The sequence below is a fragment of the Pholcus phalangioides genome, unplaced genomic scaffold, assembly GCF_987345545.1.
Source record: "Pholcus phalangioides strain wild (caught in Gottingen) unplaced genomic scaffold, Ppha-v1.0 ptg000011l_1, whole genome shotgun sequence".
Classification (NCBI taxonomy): domain Eukaryota; kingdom Metazoa; phylum Arthropoda; class Arachnida; order Araneae; family Pholcidae; genus Pholcus; species Pholcus phalangioides.
The window spans coordinates 56,979,692-56,997,240 of record NW_028301604.1 but is presented as its reverse complement, the minus strand read 5'-3'; the positions used below and the strand labels follow the sequence as shown (position 1 = coordinate 56,997,240).

General features: G+C 35.4%; 1 protein-coding gene across 2 annotated transcripts; it reads left to right on the top strand.

Moving 5' to 3' along the window:
* The first annotated feature begins 1,456 nt into the window (after positions 1-1,456).
* Positions 1,457-16,924, top strand: LOC149080613 (hatching enzyme 1.2-like). Of its 2 annotated transcripts, none has more exons than XM_089238675.1 (10): positions 1,457-1,823; positions 2,533-2,566; positions 2,910-2,957; positions 3,350-3,438; positions 3,667-3,742; positions 8,384-8,504; positions 10,343-10,518; positions 14,146-14,376; positions 15,349-15,459; positions 16,806-16,924. In XM_089238675.1, coding segments are annotated over exons 1-10 (1,020 nt in total). In that variant the 5' UTR covers positions 1,457-1,691; the 3' UTR covers positions 16,808-16,924. The 2 variants fall into 2 exon arrangements, with proteins under 2 accessions (XP_089094801.1, XP_089094799.1); XM_089238673.1 differs by having other exon boundaries at positions 15,349-15,518; positions 16,806-16,860.
* The last annotated feature ends 625 nt before the right edge of the window (positions 16,925-17,549 follow it).

Genomic DNA, 17,549 nt, shown 5'->3' with positions numbered 1-17,549 from the left:
CAAGTGAATTATTTCGCTCGACGTGATTGAAGCTCATATTTGCAAAATCTCCTCAAACAAGTTTCTTCTATTTTGCTCACTCACGCTCCTCTCTTACTGTTGTGTGTGTGTCTTTGTCCCTTCTCTTCTCTACAGATGAAAATAAAAATAGTTTAAAACTCTTTAGAGCTCATAACTTGCCAGTTGGGTTTATCAGATATTTACCTAGTATTGAAGCAGATACTCTAATTACTTGAACCTTAAAAAAAATGCATTTAATGATATCAGATAGGATACCATCATCTTTATGAACCAAAAGAAAAAACATTTAGTGAGTTTTCGATTCGACATAAATACGTTAAATTGATTTCTAACGTTTAACTTTCTATAGTCCCGTGTATACTGTATTTGAATATATATGGTAAAATACATGGTCAAAAAACCATCATATACCAATTTTCGTTTGGTATATACCAGTTTTCGTGTATATATATATATATATATACGAAAAATATATATATTTTAAGAAAAAGGAAAACAAGAAAAGAATGGGTACCATTTCAACGCCATTTACGGTTTTTTACCGCGATGATCACTTTGCCATGCATACAAGTGAGTGTTGCCATTATAATTTTTCGAAAGTTTATTGCTGTGACCGTAACCACGAAAGCTAGGGTTTTGTTTTTCCTCTTCATTCTCGAGCGCATATTTAAAATACCTATATCTCGAACTTCATTCGTATTCTTTGACTTTTTCGGCCATTAGGAACTCGTATATCAGTAAAGTTATTTTATGACTACCCTGTATCTACAGGCAGCATTAAAATAAAGGAAAATTATATACTTCGCCCTTAATCAACCGTTTTAGCCAATTAAAAAATTTACTCTAATTAAATTGATGTACTGATGTGTTGGTCCAATTAAAAGTATGCTAGCTTTATCAATTTACATCCGTTTTTGTAAAAAAATAATTTCAATACGTTTTTATGGGGGTGAACAATAGAGGGTTTACACAAAAACGATTAACGCAAAGGATTTGTTTTCTTCAGTTGTATAGTATCACTGTACGAATTCGGGCAAACGACCTTTCCAACACCGAAACATGAAATCAACAAACCAAGTCATTGAAAAACATAATTGAAATGCATGGTGTTTACTTACTGTCGCGTGATTCGCGGAACCCGTCAGAAGAAAGGTAGTAGTATTATGTTTGCGTTGAACAAAATATCTATGAAGGCATTAAAAACGACACTATCGCGAAAATTTGACGTACACTCCATGTTTTTTAATCTCCTTTCTACCACCTGGCTTGAGTATGGTATGTCAACTTTTTGATGTATGTGCACAATAAAATAGGGGTAATTAAAGAACTACTTTCACTCTTTTTGCTTATCGACTTTCCAATTTCTGTTCTGTCACAAGTATCTTTAAATTCAGAAGTGAATTCTCTTTATTATCAGTCGTGCTAACAATACAGGATGAAACACCCGGCTTAATAGGTACTCCTCGATTTTTCAGAAATTTTATCAATCTCTGTATACTTAATTTTATGTCATGACGGTTAAAAACATATTTCGAGTCATGTCAGAAATATATAATTGTGAATAAAAACAATCTTATTACCGAGATAAGATTTCAATGCGTTTATCAAAACGAATATTGGAAGCAAATAACAACTTTCAGCTCCCATATGTCCGAACATAAGATAACGTGATGGTTCGTGCAATCAAAACAGCATTATTGTTAGTAATTTTATCAAAAGCGATAGCCCCGAATAGTTTATACATGAAAAGTGCAAAGAAAGAAAATTCCCAACGCTTGTTGATGGATATGAATCGTAAAAAGGTATGTCATATTTTTCTTCTGTCCCTTTCTGACACGGAAAGTAATCTACATTTTTTTTTTCTTTTGATAAAATTTATCTTTCGGATTTCTTATTTCTTTCAAAATCATCCAGTTCTTTCACAGTACTTCTCTCTCATTCATCTCATTCATCAAGTCATGTATAAAAGTATACACATCTATCAAATTTATATTGTGTGCTTCCACATTCATATACGAATACGAACTCATTTGGAGGAAACGAGAGTCTCATCATTCTACACTATACAATCATAGTGAATATTGACAATAATATTCACTGCTTGACATTATCTAGTCACGCTGTTAGTCTCGACTTACACTGGCATTCTATTTCGAGCCTGTTGAAAAGGAACTTGAACATCAGTTATTCTAACTGATAACATAAATGTATCGCTTCGATCTAACATTTTCATTTCTGTTATCGCTAACGAATAAACGAACGGAAATCTCGAGATAAATTTACACCGTGAAGTCATATCATGATAATGCATTGATTGAATATTACTTTCTTTCATATGTACGTAAGTTCTTTGTAATGCCAGTAAATAATAATAATCTAGGTGCATCTGAATAGATAAAATGTGTAATCGGGAAACTTTAATTTGTAAGATCGCTTCCTTTACATGCATATGTTAGTCGGCCTATAGGTTTTTATACTAGTACATCTCTTTTTTTTTCCTTATTCTTTAAGTTTCGAGAACCGAGCAAAGAAATTGAAATTCCTGGTAAGAAAATTCATTTTTTTAAATATATTTATGTGTGTTATTTTTATCTACTGTGTAAGTTGCGATCACTTTCTACGCTAGTCAACTAAAAATTTAAAACTATTAAAGATTTGAAAAAGTACATATCTCTTTCATTGGGTTAATCAAATATTATATTGAGAACCAATATATATACATATATTCATTTCAAAAATTCAAAATTCCTATAGAAATTTGCACATTGTAGTTTCATGAGCCCAGAGCCGATATGGTGGGAAAAAAATTAAGAAACTTCAGCTAGTGTTTAACATATTACATATTAATACTTCAGGTAATTATACATGTTGAAATTTGTTTTCCACAGGGGATCCTTTAACTCCTGATGATTTTGCAGCAGCCGAAAACCTGACGGGTAAATTTCACTTCATAAATTCGACCATCAGCATGTGTCTTAATCACTGTGCTGAGGAACTTGTTCAATTTCATTACATGTCTGGATTAATTTTCTCACTGTTAAGAAAATTGTAGATTGCTATCTAAATTTAAAAGCAAACTTTTCTCATTTCTTGTACTTCTCGAAGAAAAATTTCAGAGTGTTTAGCCCAGTAAGTGAGATGCAGATGTAATAACCATTGCATAGAAGATCGAAACTACTGTTTTTGCTTCTCTCTGTAAAAAAGTTATAGCCTGGAACAACTTTAATACATATAAAAAGTGTATCATCTTGATATCATTGTTATTTTCTTTTATTGATGCCGTCCAGAGAATAACCGTTATGAAATTACTATTGTGATGTTCTAACAGATGCAGATTTTGCACCTCGTCCAGGATTCGATCCTATACATCGATCAGGTCATTTCGAAGGTGACATCAAAAATCCAAGACTGAAGCAGGTAGTATTTTTTCTCATTCCTCTTTCGGTAGTGAAGCTGCGATTTCTCATGATCACACACGCATCCGCATACTATACATTATATTAAATCTTTGTTTATTAGTACATAATATTTAGGTAGACTGATTACGTTAGTTTCTAACTGTATCCGCCAAAACTTACTGGCAAATGAATATTAATTGAATTCGATCAAATATATCAATAAAATGGATATGCATCTATTTTACAGGATAGAAATGCCATCGTGGACTTGCGTATGAAATGGCCAGGGGGAGAAATTCCTTACGTGATATCAAGAGCTTTCGGTAATCTTGGAAATATCTCATTCAAGTTTGTCTCACATCATTATCGAATGAAAGAGTATACATATTAACCTGAATGAAACTAACATGAAATACCTTTTGATTTCATAACCAATAACTTACTAGTTACTCATCAATCTAGAGAATCATATTAACTATGAATGATTTAAATACATATTTCGAACAATATCAATTGGAATATTACGTTCTTTCATAGGCGGACACAGGGGAAGGCAGAGGGGGGCAACCACCCCTCCCCGTTTCCCAAAAAATGTATATTACTATCATAAGCGGGAGGGTGGAGGTGGGAAATCCGCTCCCCTCGTTCGGAGAGCATGTATCGGCTTATGCATTCTTTAGGCATAAAACTTTATTCCTGAAAATTTTTGATCGTATTTATCTATTGACAGTTTGCATGCGCTGTAGCCCCAATCACTCGTTGAATGAGGCAGGAGAATTTCCCATCATCTTCATATTCGGTTGAAAGTTATTGCAATTTTTTAAAAAATTTTCAATCCCAAGGATGTCCGTTATCGAGAGGTTCCAGTGTATATTATTTCTGTCGATTTTTTTCAGGATGATTTCAAGTTTTTTTTGTTTTTTTTGCGTGATTGATTAGTGTGTATTATACTGTACATAGGTTACATGGTATATATTGTAATCACTATTTTTGCCTATTTATAGTCTGTAACGGAATGAGAATTCATTCGCTTGCTCTTATACGAACCTGAAATGAGATCCCAAAAATTATTTCTTATAGTATAAAAGAAAACCAATTCCATACGCTTTACTATCTCACCATAGAAGGAAATGATGCTATTCAAACTGAAGCTGATATTCTTCATGTGCATTGAATGCAGCTAGTTTTATCCCACAAGTCCTCTTCAGAGTGAGAAGAAGAACGCTATGTAAGAAGACATCATCCAAAAAACTAATGAAAGTAGCTGATATAAAAAGTTACGTTGGTTCTCTCATAAGCAGTTATTAGACCAAAAAAGGGATAATAGGGAGAAAACATTTGACTGGTAAACTACTAGCTGAGGAAAGAAGCTTCTTTATATTCGCTTTGTTAAAGATAAGAGATTGTGAGAAGACGAAAAAATAACACAGGCTGATTCAGATTTTGTGATTGGGAGTGTACTTATGTCAATAGTTGCAAAGATAGTTTTTTGGACAAACGATTTGATTCAGCCTGTATAATTTACAATGTTTTTGCCTTTCTGGTTACCTTTGACAATGGTACCATTAGGTAAACGAAAGGCGTCGGTTTTGTCTATTTTGTTTCTATTTATCTTTAAAAAATGATTTGATATTTTTGTATTCTTATATCAGGGCAAAGTGTTATTGTTTTTCAGTAAAAGGTCCATAAATTTAATGAGATCACTTTCTGTGATCCTTAAATTTATGTTCCATTGCTATTTTTCCGGTCGAGTATTGCACTAAATCAGAATATGTCGAGTATATCTTTTAATTTACTTACTCTTATATATACATGCTATTTTACGTGATCATTTAGTAATTCTTATCACTAGCTTATCGAGAAATTGAAAGTTTTCCAGAAAACACATTCGATTTTGGTAATCAAGAGTCAAACTAATGTTTCCATAATCTGGTACTTGATACCAGATTGTAGAAGCATTAGAAGGTGGAGTTGGTGGTGCCTGGATTTCTGTCTAAAAAGGGGGAATTAAACAAAAATTATTTCTGTTCTCAAAAGTAGAATTTCAAATTATCGTTTCTGATGTGTGAACTACACAGTCTGCTATACTCAACACATCAATTAGAACAGAGGTCTTCACCTTTTCTAATCGTGAGCACTGCCTGTATCCATCATCAAAAGGAGAGTACCCTTTTCGGAAAATTTGACATTCAAATTCATAAAATTAGGATTTCAATCCTAGAACTCAATTTGTACATGGAGTTTGATTGGAACGTTAATCAAGTGCTCGCGAGCATGAAATCGGACACGAGTATCGAGCACTCTGGGTGCTTCAAAGAGCACCGTGGTGCTGGCGAGCGACGAGTTGAAAATTCCTGAATTAGAAGAACGCCAATGAAAAATTACGTCATTGTAACGTGACGTAAAATCATGAAATGAGACGTAAAACAGACATGATAAAGTATCTTGCCAGGGAGCAATGATAGTTTGTAAAATAGGACAAAAGCGACAAGACAAAAAAGTTCATTAGGTGTGGTGAAAAATTTTCAAGACCTTTCCAAAGTTTTCTTTTTGACTTGCACCTGGGTACATAGAGCGTCCTTTAAATACTTAGCATTACCGCAATGCCTTCGCTGATCAGGTGCACCCCTACATATGCCCCCGTCTTTCTTATGAGATATTTCATCATTATGATCATGCTATAAATGACTTTTCCCGTAATGAATATTATTTACAATATTGACATGATAAGTGCAAAGGGCGGAATTCGAAACAGTGCAAATATCAGATCGCGTGATATCTCTAATGTATTCTTGTGAATCCACCCAACCAAAGATTTTCGAGCGATAAACAAACCTATGATTTCAGCTTTTTGCGTTGTTTAAATTATTTTTCTGAGAACATTGATGGTTATCACGCATCTCTAAAAACTGCACGTTACTGTAGTTTAATTTCGGTTTTTCCTCTTTTCAGCACACACGTTAAGGCTTATCTCATATATATGCGCGTTTAACCATCTTTTCCCCTTTCCGGTGAATTTTTATATAAGTTTTTTTTCATTCAGAAATTGTGAGGAGTTAGAGTGGAACTATGTAATGTATATCACGAATTACGATACTTTTTATATTGAATGATACGCTCCTAAATTACCTTGTTAAAATCTTTCGCCGATGAAATGTGAATATATATGGTCAGTTGAAAGAAACTGGCTATGAACTGAAGAAGGGATTTTTTTACCTCACACATGCCTTCACTATAGGAAATAAATTACAAAAGAAGCGCTAAACGCTCATGGATCATAGCGACTGTTACGGCCCGATTAGGACATGGTGAACTGTGTAATTTTTGTCAATAAGGGAGCCTTCTGACCTGCATAGTCTTGCAGATTGATAACGATAAATTATGGGGGAAACTGAATCTGGTTCAACCTTAGCTTCAAAATATGCAAAAAGAAAAAAAAACTTTCGACGGAAAAAATAGGTGACATAAACCTGATAACTATGAATGTCCTGATCACTGCAGACGAATTGTTTCGCTTGTTATGATATTGGTTCGTTCCGTAATTTTGTAGAAAGTGATAACAATACCCGAATAATAACATTATTCGTGATTCTAATGAGCAGTGTCTACTGCAATGACAAGCCTCGGTTTCTCATATATCTCTCTAATACATTTGAATGCGAAAATAGTAAGGAGCTGTAGGCATATGGCACGCGATTACATATACAAACGTGAATGAATATACTTGAGAAATACTAAATATTCAAGATTTTTTTCTTATTGATCACATCACAATAACAGAATCATTATAGAAAAGCTAATCTCTCAGGCAAAATGACTTGTTGAAATTCGTCTCAGAAATTGAAAAATAATTATACACGTGAGATACGAGAGCAAACTCTCCATTCAAAACAAATACGAAGCTAGACGATTATTGTCCAGTCATTAAATGTTTTAATGTTTAAGTTTTCGAACTATGTACCTTCAAATAAATCAAAATTATTGTAGCATAGAAACTAAACTTTGAAATCGTACATAATTTATTATGGGAAATATTCTCTACAGCAGGGGTTCTTAACCTATGGGTCGCAACCCAAACTTAGGTCGCAGGGGCTTCGGAATTGGGTCATTCAAATCCATTGACAGTCAACTACTCCTGAGCTTGATCACAACCTAAACTTAGGTCACCAGGGCTTTCGAGACGGGTCTTTCAAATCCACTTCAGCAGAGGTACTTAATTTTTTTCAGCCATGACCCAAAATCAACGAAACGTTCAGCTTTGCTACCCATGGAACTGTTTGTTTTCGAAATGAGTGACGCCAATTTCCCAATACATGCATTCATAACAGGACTGTAAGTGGATTTATACGACTCATCTAGAAAGCTCCTGCGAATCGAGTTTGGGTCGTAACCCATAGCTTAAGTATCTCTGCCTGTAAGTGAATTTGTACGACCCATCTCAGAAGCCGCTGCGAATCACGTTTGGGTCGTAACCCATAGCTTAAGTATCTCTGCCTGTAAGTGAATTTGTACGACCCATCTCAGAAGCCGCTGCGAATCACGTTTGGGCTGTGACCCATAGCTCAAGACTCCCTGGCTAAAAGTAGATTTTTACGACCCTTCTGGGAAGCTCCTGTGCAACCTACCCTTGACTTACAGCCAGGGATTCTTGGTCACGACCAAGACTTGATTCGCAGCCACTTCGTAGATGAGTGGTACAAATTCACTTGCAGCCCTGTTATGAATGCACAGTATTGCGTAACTAGTGTCACTAATTTCGAAAAACAGAGTCCCATGGGTCGCGAAGCTGATCTTTTTGTTGATGTTGGATCGCGGCTGAAAAGGGTTAAGAATCCCTGCTCTATTGCCTCTTCAGCCATTAATTATCTGCTTTTGACATTCGACAAATTTAAAATTAATATTAATCGCATACTGACGGAACAACGCATATTTTATTCCCTCTAATTAATACCTATCCGTTTCAGATAAGAAAGCCCGCAGCATTATAGCAAAGGCAGTGCAAGAATACCATCAGAAATCTTGTATACGGTTCAGACCTAGAAGTGAAATTGATCAAGATTTCGTGTACATAATAAGAGGAGAGGGGTAAACTTATATAAATTTATTTTTATTTTATATTTGTATCATTATTAATTGTGTTAGTATTAATAATTGTTTCAATTATTTATACTTTATTTGTGTATATTTAAAAATTTTACAATTTTCCGATTCCTTTTATTTAATTTCCATAACTTCCATAATTTCCCTTGCTGCATTTTATGGGCGAACCGTTGATCCTAGAGGCATACTTCCAATTGGAAAAAAGTATCCAGATAACGTATAGAACTCAGATACGTCATTCATGTTGTCAAGGGGTTGTTTTGTTATTAAAATATAAAAGTTAACTTCTTATACCTGTCACCCTGTCTTCAAAAACCCAATTAGAAAGTTCTTGCCATGTCTCTCCTGTGACTAAAAAAAAATCCCACGTATCTTAGTGCAAAATTCGCTGAAATATTTGAATTCAAAAATCGGAGGAACGTTGGGAAAGAACAGCATAAACTAACGGACAACGCTTCTTTCCCTCGTTCATGCTGCTCCTTCTCAACTTTTCTCTGTTTTTTAATTGAAATATCTCAGTGAATATTGTATTTGGAAACGTGGAATTTCTTTTTTGTTGGCCTCAGAAGAGACAGGGCAACAACTTTTCAATTGGATTTTTGAGGACAGGGTGTCCGTATGAAAAGTTAATTTTTATATTTTAATAACTATATATATGCAAGCCCTTATAACTTGATTGACGTATCTGAGGTCTATACGTTATTTGGATGCTTTTTCTAATAAATGCCTCTAGGATCAACGGTTCACCCGTAAAATGTGACAAGGAGAGTTATGGAGTTACCCTGTATACATATTTATACTTTGTTTTTGTTGTGTATTTATTTTTACGTAGTTTGGTATTTTATTTGATATGTAAACACTTTATCTGCATTTCATAAATATTTATTTAAATAAATAAATAAAATTAAACATCTATTATATATATATATCTGACCATGTCATTCTGTTGTTGGCAAAATTTTTTGCACTGTACAATCAAGTCATTATAAAGTCATATAAAACTTCGACGTCATTCTTATTCCCGATAAATGACTTCAGCCAATAAAAGAGCAAAACATTCTCTCCTTATTACACGAGTGACCAATTTTTCCAACTTGACACGTGTATCTTAACAAAATTGTGTTTTAAGAGAAAAACCGATCGACAATTTATTAAAGCAACGTAACGTATAACTTCGTCTTACGAAAAAAAATTCTCTAAGAACGTGCAAAGATCGATTTCTTTTTCAATTAAATTGGTAGCTGATTGGGAACATAAGCCTATCCGAAATACTGATCCTTTGCTTACGGCTTGCAAATTTTTTAAATATTTTGATTTAATTTGATTTTTTTTGTTGAATGGCATGCCAATAATGTAATAGAAAATGGCTTTTGATATTTCTTTGTTAAATAATCGCATGATTGATATTCGATCCATGCACAGTTTAGTAAACTCGGTTTAAATTGCTTTCAAGTTTAATTGATCATTTGATAAATTAAAAGATTTCCTAGAGTTTTGGAGTTTTGTTAAAACTAATTAAATAATTTGCTTGAGGATTAGGTAAAATCATTTTCTTTTCCTTCCATTTTACATATAAGAACCGAAAAATCAGAATAAAATACATAATGTGCGTAGAAAACATGTTTTCACATTTTATAACCGTAATTCATGGACACGTGGAATATTATTCATTTTAATCTAGAAGTTGTTTGAATCTCAATGTCGTATGAACGTCCTCTTTATTTTATATACGTATAATACTTTGATATAAAAATATTTACGCTTTGAGTAAATATTCAATTCCACGATTTATAACAATGATTATGAGTGTTTTTCTCATATAGGTGCTATTCAATGATTGGCCGCGATGGGGGAAATCAAATACTCTCTCTAGGACATGGATGCTTATTCGTTGGGATAGTTATTCATGAGCTCATGCACACCGTTGGGTTTTGGCATGAGCAAAGTAGAGCAGACCGAGACGATTTTGTTGTTGTATTGTGGGAAAATGTCTTACCAGGTGAGAATGCATGAAAATAGTGTTCTTTATACCTGCCAGAATTTCCTCAAATTTGGCGACTTGAAGATTACGTATATTAACAATTGAAATTTCTTTCAAAAATTGTAATAATTAGGCTACTAGTGTGGTTTAAAAGAAATACAGTATATGTAAACATAACAAATAATAAACCACTGAATGATTAAAAATTTCCATGCAATCTTCTTTTCCATAAGCGTCGGAACCTGGAAGCTGAGGCCATTTGAGGCCCTCCCCCAAATAAATTTTGTGAGAGTGCTGAGCCTAATTCATAAATATACAATAGAACGCACCATACCAGAGCCGCAACTAGGGGGGAGCAGGCGGGTCTCGTGCCCCGGGCGCTGGACCCAAGGGGCGTAAATTTCATTCTGAAACCTCTCCTTCAACATCACAAGGGGGCGTCAAAATGCGCGCTTGCCCCGGGTGACCAAGCATCCAGTTGCGGCCCTGCACCATACCACCTTCTGCGTACGGGCTTGGGTCCGGTATATATGGGACGAATGGCGATTTTTAGCCCCCTCCAATGTTTTCTTAAAATCGGTGCCTCTGTTCTTTTCATATATTACCTCCAAAAAAAATAATAATTATATGCTTTTAAATTATATTCCTTTATTACGACATGCTTTTACATAGTCATTGTCACTCTCAGAAACCTCATTTTCTGGAATGAGACGGCTGGAAAAGCACTTTTGGCGTGCCTCAGATATGATTTCCCACGAAATCCTTTAGTAGGGGAATTTATAGTGTAAATAAATAAAAAATGAAACAAGTTGATTCCAGTTCCCAGTGCCATCTTAAGGCATGGGCCCGGGGGCCTCACAAAAATGGGATCTGGTTGAGATTTTCGAAAATTTGCCTGGTCCGGGGGCCCATGATGCTCTTAAGATGGCCCTGCCGGTCCCCCGAGATAGAGCCCTGTGAACCTCTCTATTTAAAGGCTATTGCCATGGGCCCCCCCCTCCCCATCATGGAACAGGGCCCATGCCCCCCTCCCCACAAGGACAGGGCTGACAGGGCTCTAGTCCTGGGGCCCGGGACAATATTTTGTTTTTTCGCGCTATAAATAGAAAGGCTATATAGGGCTTCTATACTATAGAAGGGCCCGTGGAAGTCTTACCGTGGGGACCGCAAAAAAATCCCAGACTACGGGCCCTGCTCCTGGATGTAGGGGCCATGGCAGGGCCCGGTCAGACTTTTCACGGGACCTTCTATAGTCAATTTATAGCGTGAAAAAGCAAAAAAAATAATGAGAATTGCCCCGAGCCCCATGGCTAGAGCCCTGTCAGCCCCGCCCTTGTGAGGACCATGGCTATTGCCACTGCAGTCAGCTATTTTTGGAGTAACATTCCCAAAAAATTTTCTTCAAGAATTACAAGTTATTAGAGATTGTGAAAGTGGCGACACTGTTGTTTAAAATAAACTGACACCTGGTCTTTAATCAAGAATGTATTTTCTAGATGGCAGCACGAAAGACCTTCTGCACAAGAGAGAGAGAGAACAAACTGAATTTAATTATTTTTTTCTCTCTCTCTCTCTACAGTAGGGTCTGATGGTAACTCGTGGTAAATTTCCCATATTCGTGGGAAAAATTGGTCCACATGGGAAATTTCTTGGCATTTGTGGGAAATTTTGAGACAATTTTGAGGAAATTTTTAACAAAAGAATTTTCGTTGAAAAAAATATATAAATGCGAAGCAAATGCTTTTCTAATGTAAAATACTTGAGTGCATAATTCCACCGATAGATGGCAGGTCAAATTTAGGAATGTGTGGGAAAAATATAGTCAAAAGGGAAATTTTGCTTGACAATGTTACCACCACTGGGTTTTTCTCAACTGGTGTGCCCGATAATTGTTAAAAGAAACGGACAAAATTATTTATAAAGGAGTCCATACATCATTTCATAACTTATAATTTTGTTTCAGTTTTGCTTTTGTCTTTTTATTACAATTTAGCGTTAAACTGTTTTGTCTGCGTTATAATTAAACTATTAAAACTGGTTTTTTTTATTTCCATTCAAGTGTGCCGCCGGACAGTTGAACTGTCGCGTTACACTTGAATTGCTGAGATTGAAAAACAAATGCTTCGTATTGCAGGGTTAAACAACCTGTGGCTCACGTGCTATTATGGTGCTAAAAGTAGCACGTAAAGGTTTGTCCATGCCCCCCCCCCCCCCCACAGCAGAGCCATAATTAGGATTTTGCCATCTAAATCATCACTAAAATTGCCACCCCCATCACTTTAAAATTCGATAATTTTATAAAGGTGTCCTTTTTCCCACCCAAAACCGCGGCCCCTTAAATTTTGCTGCCCCCCCCCCCCAATCTGTGATCTGTAGCGAGTCAACAAGCCAAACTTTTTACGGACTTTTTTTATTTAGGTCTATTAAGGTCTTTGTGAATTTATAGCATCAAAAAATAAAATAGAAAAGATAGTGGTCCCAGGCCCTGTCAGCCCCAACCTTGTGGGGGGTCATGGGTTTGCTACAAAAAAATTGAGAAGTCAAGAAAAGCTTCTGTCAGGAGCAAAAAAAATTTTAACTTTTTATTCATGAAATATAGGTGACACTCAAAAACTGGGAAGTTTCAAATAAAATACAATCGAAAAAAAAGGCGTAATACAAACACAAAATCTGGATTCACCAATACATTAGTGAACAGAGGCAAAAAAAAAAAACCACTCCACTACTATACCATTATGTACACCCATCCCACACAGTACAAGCAAACCTGTAAGAGCATAGAGAAATAATTAAAAAAAAAAACTATAATATATATATATATATATGTATGTGTGTGTGTGCCATTTATAAATCATTTCAATAATTTCATCTTAAAAAACATGTCAATAATCAATGAATGGTTGAGCAGGCTACTATACAAATCATCTGTGGATGCAAGGGCGTAGCGAGGGGGGACTTGGGGAACCCCCCCCCCCCCGAAATGTTAGAAAATGACAGAAAAAAGGGAAAAAGATGGACAAATCTATTGTTCTATCACTTTGGTCTCCCCCCCCCCGAACGAAATTTCTGGCTATGCCCCTGTGTGGATGTCCTTTGCCATCCTTCTCTTGTCATTATAATTTAATGCCCCTTCCTCTAAAGATGTTGCTCTAGCCTATAGATCATTCTTACCCCTCCCCTTGCAAATATATGCCTTTGATCTGGTCATTTCATAGAAGACGTTCGGTCTATAACGGCAGTGAACATCCTCTTCCTTCATGTGTGCACTGAAGATACCCACCACTATAGTCGACAAAACATCTCTGCCACCAAAAAACGACTACACGACCGCATAAGAACCCAAAAAGGTGAAATTCTTCTATTCACTTTGTGTTCATCATACCTATAGAAAATTTCTATATCAAATTTGTTATCCTCATACTTATAATTGTTTTTGTCAGATCATAATTGTACCGTGGCAAACACATGGACTGGAGATAACAAAAAAAAAAATCCCTTTAAGCATTTCAAAAACAAAAAATTCCCAGGAATATTGTTAGTTTTAGTTTACTTTGCAAATGAAACCTTGGTTGATATTGTTGATATATTTCCCTTCTGTTGCTACTTTGTTCTGAAATTTAAAAAAGAAGTTATATATTTGTTTAGGTCAAGTTCATAATTTTGCAAAGTATACGGATGGAAGACTACATCACCTTGGACAGCCATATGACTATGACTCCATTATGCATTACGGTGCATATGATTTTACCCGTATGCCTGAAAAACCAACCATCTTGCCAAAAAGACGAGGGGTTTATATTGGACAGCGAAATGGATTTAGCAGAACTGACTTAGTAAAAATCAACCTGCTTTATTCTTGCGCAGTAATTGACAAAGGTAGTAAATTTTTTGTAAAATAATATTAATTACTGAAATTTACTAAAGACGACCACAAAATTGAAAAAAAAAATGTTTGAATCACTCAGGTGGTATAAAAGGCACCACATACTGGATCGAAAAATCATAGTTAAAGAGATAAGAAAGTGCTTCATCAAATACCAGTTCTATTGGCAGGGCAGCAACTATAGATGCTTGGTCAGGCAAGGCAAGTACATATTTTAGTGCCCCCTCAGATTGTTGAATGAGAGCTTGAAGGGTGAAATTTGCACCTCCTCTGGTCCGTTGCCCAAGGTACCAGAGCTGCCTGCTCCCCTCCTTAGTTGCAGCCCTATCTATTTAAAGATTGCTACAAACCCACATCAGAGACTGTCAATGTCACAAATTTGACAATTTCCCATATCAATCAATCAAAATTTTTACATACTCAAACTTTTACATACTTTACAAAATCAAAATTTCTGCATATTTATCTAATCTTCAACACTGACACTAAATTTATGTTTATAATTTACAATTTTTTTAAGTGAGTGGAACTACAGGGGTCTTCCTCCCCCCCCCCCCCCCAAGAATGTGAGAAAATGACACATATATTGAATAGCATGGTTATGTCTATTTTTTTATTGCTTTTTCATCTCCTCCCCTTCCCCCCACTATCCTGAAGTATCAGTTGTGCTCCTCTGAAAGAAACTACCATTTTAAAAGTCTTTATTGTGATGGGCTGAATTTTCAGAGAAAAGAATAAATAATATTGCACAATGCTTAGAAATTATTGCAAATCAATGCACTAACTCAGTCTTAATTAGTGAAGGATTTTTTTCAATTAAATTTATTTCCTGTTATCAAGAACTTGCTTTTTGTCATTGACAAATTCAAAGGAATTTGAAATTTCATTTCTATTGTCTTAAGGTCACAATTTTATATGCCTGTTCATCATTATCATTTCAGTGATTTCTCTCTTTTTTTTGTCAGAATCTTGCTCAGACATGAACTTTCAATGTAGTGGATGGGCAAATATTGGAGAATGCCAAAAGAACCCTAGGTGGATGCTAGTGAATTGTAAAAAATCATGTGGACAATGCTGTACGTCAAAAATCTACCAATAGAACCCTACATCTTGAAATTAACTCATATGAACAGTAGTATGCAATTTTCCAACTGTGATTTATATCATGTGTAAAACTTAATTTTTTAATATTTGTGTGATAATGTACAGTAGAGCATCGATTATCCAAAACAATTGGGGGACTGGGGGGTGTCCAGATAACTGATCATTCACAGGAAAAAATTGTACCCAGTGTCATAGAAACAGTGATATTAAACATAGAACTGCATACATTTTGTGTCACACGTCTTACAAATAACACAGAGACATGGCCTCACCTCCTTGAACAGGGCCCTTAGGCCTAAATCTTTAGTGGGACCCCAAACCAAACTTTTCACAGGCCCTTACATAGTGAATTTACAGCATGAAAAAACAAAAAATGGTAGTATTGTCCTGGGCCCCAGGGCTTTAGCTCTGTCAGCTCTACCCTTGGGGGGCCATGCACAGAACTAACTAGCCTAGTTTGACAAGTTCAAAATAACCATTAAAGTAGGCTATATTTCCTAAACAGTTTAGGAAAAGAAGTCCAAAATTTTCTTTTGCTTCAAAGAGCTCAGATTCATATTTTTTGCCGCTAAATATCGCAAACATTTTAAAGACAGCAATCGGACTGCATCACATTCTTCTTCTTGTTCTAACCCAGTGATCCCCAAAAGGGGGCAATTTGAGTTTTTCTATGAAGGCTTGGAAACCCTAACGAGAACTCCCTTTATTTTTTTCTTTCAGTTCAAATTTTTAAACAATCCCTTGATTATCTTCTTTTATTTTTCCCTTTCAGTGGAAGAGGTTTGTCTAAGGGTCCTTAATGTTTTGTGTTGTATGGTAAATTTGTACCAATAAAATGAAGAAAAGTGAAGGCCGAAGCTCCTTTGAAAAATGATTTTCTGAGTATAGCAATGTAAAACAAATGAGTTAATTACTTTCTCATCCAAGCTGATGGATTCCCTTGAAGTCTCTCCAAGGAGGACCCCTGCTTTTGACCAAGTAAAAGTAGACAGAAGGGGGCGACAAAGATGCCTGGTTTTAAAATTTTAGGAGGCGAAGGAAAATATAATGGTTCTTACATTAAAAATATATATATTATGGAACTATGCAGTTTCACTGAGGGGGTACCCCTGACAAAAGTACGGGACATCAGGATTTCAGAGATGCTTTAGTGGGGCATGGTGTAAAAAGGTTGAGAACCACTGTTCTAACCACTTCATAGCCGGCAGTGAATTTGCCGGTTAACCAATGTTTTGGTTGATCGGTAATCAGCTAACCAATGCTCTACTGTATTTGTTATTCTGGGTATGAAATAGTCATTGGTTTGTTTTCTTTTTAGGACACATGATTTCAAAACTCCTCTGATCAGTTTTGATGCATCTATAAGATTTACAAGACATACAAAGAACAGTTTTATATACTAGAAGATATGGAGTTTTTTTAAATAAAGATATCAAAACCATTTCGTCAATTTAATTAAAATTTCTGTTATTGTTAGAAAATGCAATTATACCTACATTCTACCAAACGGTTTAACAGCTTATAGTTCTTAGCTGCACTTTCCATGCCACTTCAACATGTTCTGGGGCCATAGGCAAATAGACTTGAAAGTCTAAGGAGGGGGCACTATGATGATGAATTCAATTCATATATACACATATACATTAGATCAGACTACTTCAACTTTGACGCTGGGTCCCCTCCCCATCTCCATCCATGTCTGGAGCACAAAAATTTTTGAAGCTTCTTTTCAAATTCTGTGAAAAATTACTTATTTTGATAAATCATAGAATGAAACTGCCAATAACAAAAAAAAATTTATATAAGAAATAAAAAAATTTCAAATTTTTCAGAATGAATTGAAATCTTTCATGATTTACAGTCCGTGTTTAACTCAAGACCCTGGGCTAGGTCCCATTGGTCCACCCAATAACACACCACAGAAAACGCTTAATTTTTCAAGAGAAAAATAGTACAACAGATTCATTCCAAACAAAAAAAACTGCAAAGAATCAGCCTGCAAAAACAAAACATACTGTCAGGAATCAACCTGTAGATCTAAATACACACAAAACTCATATAA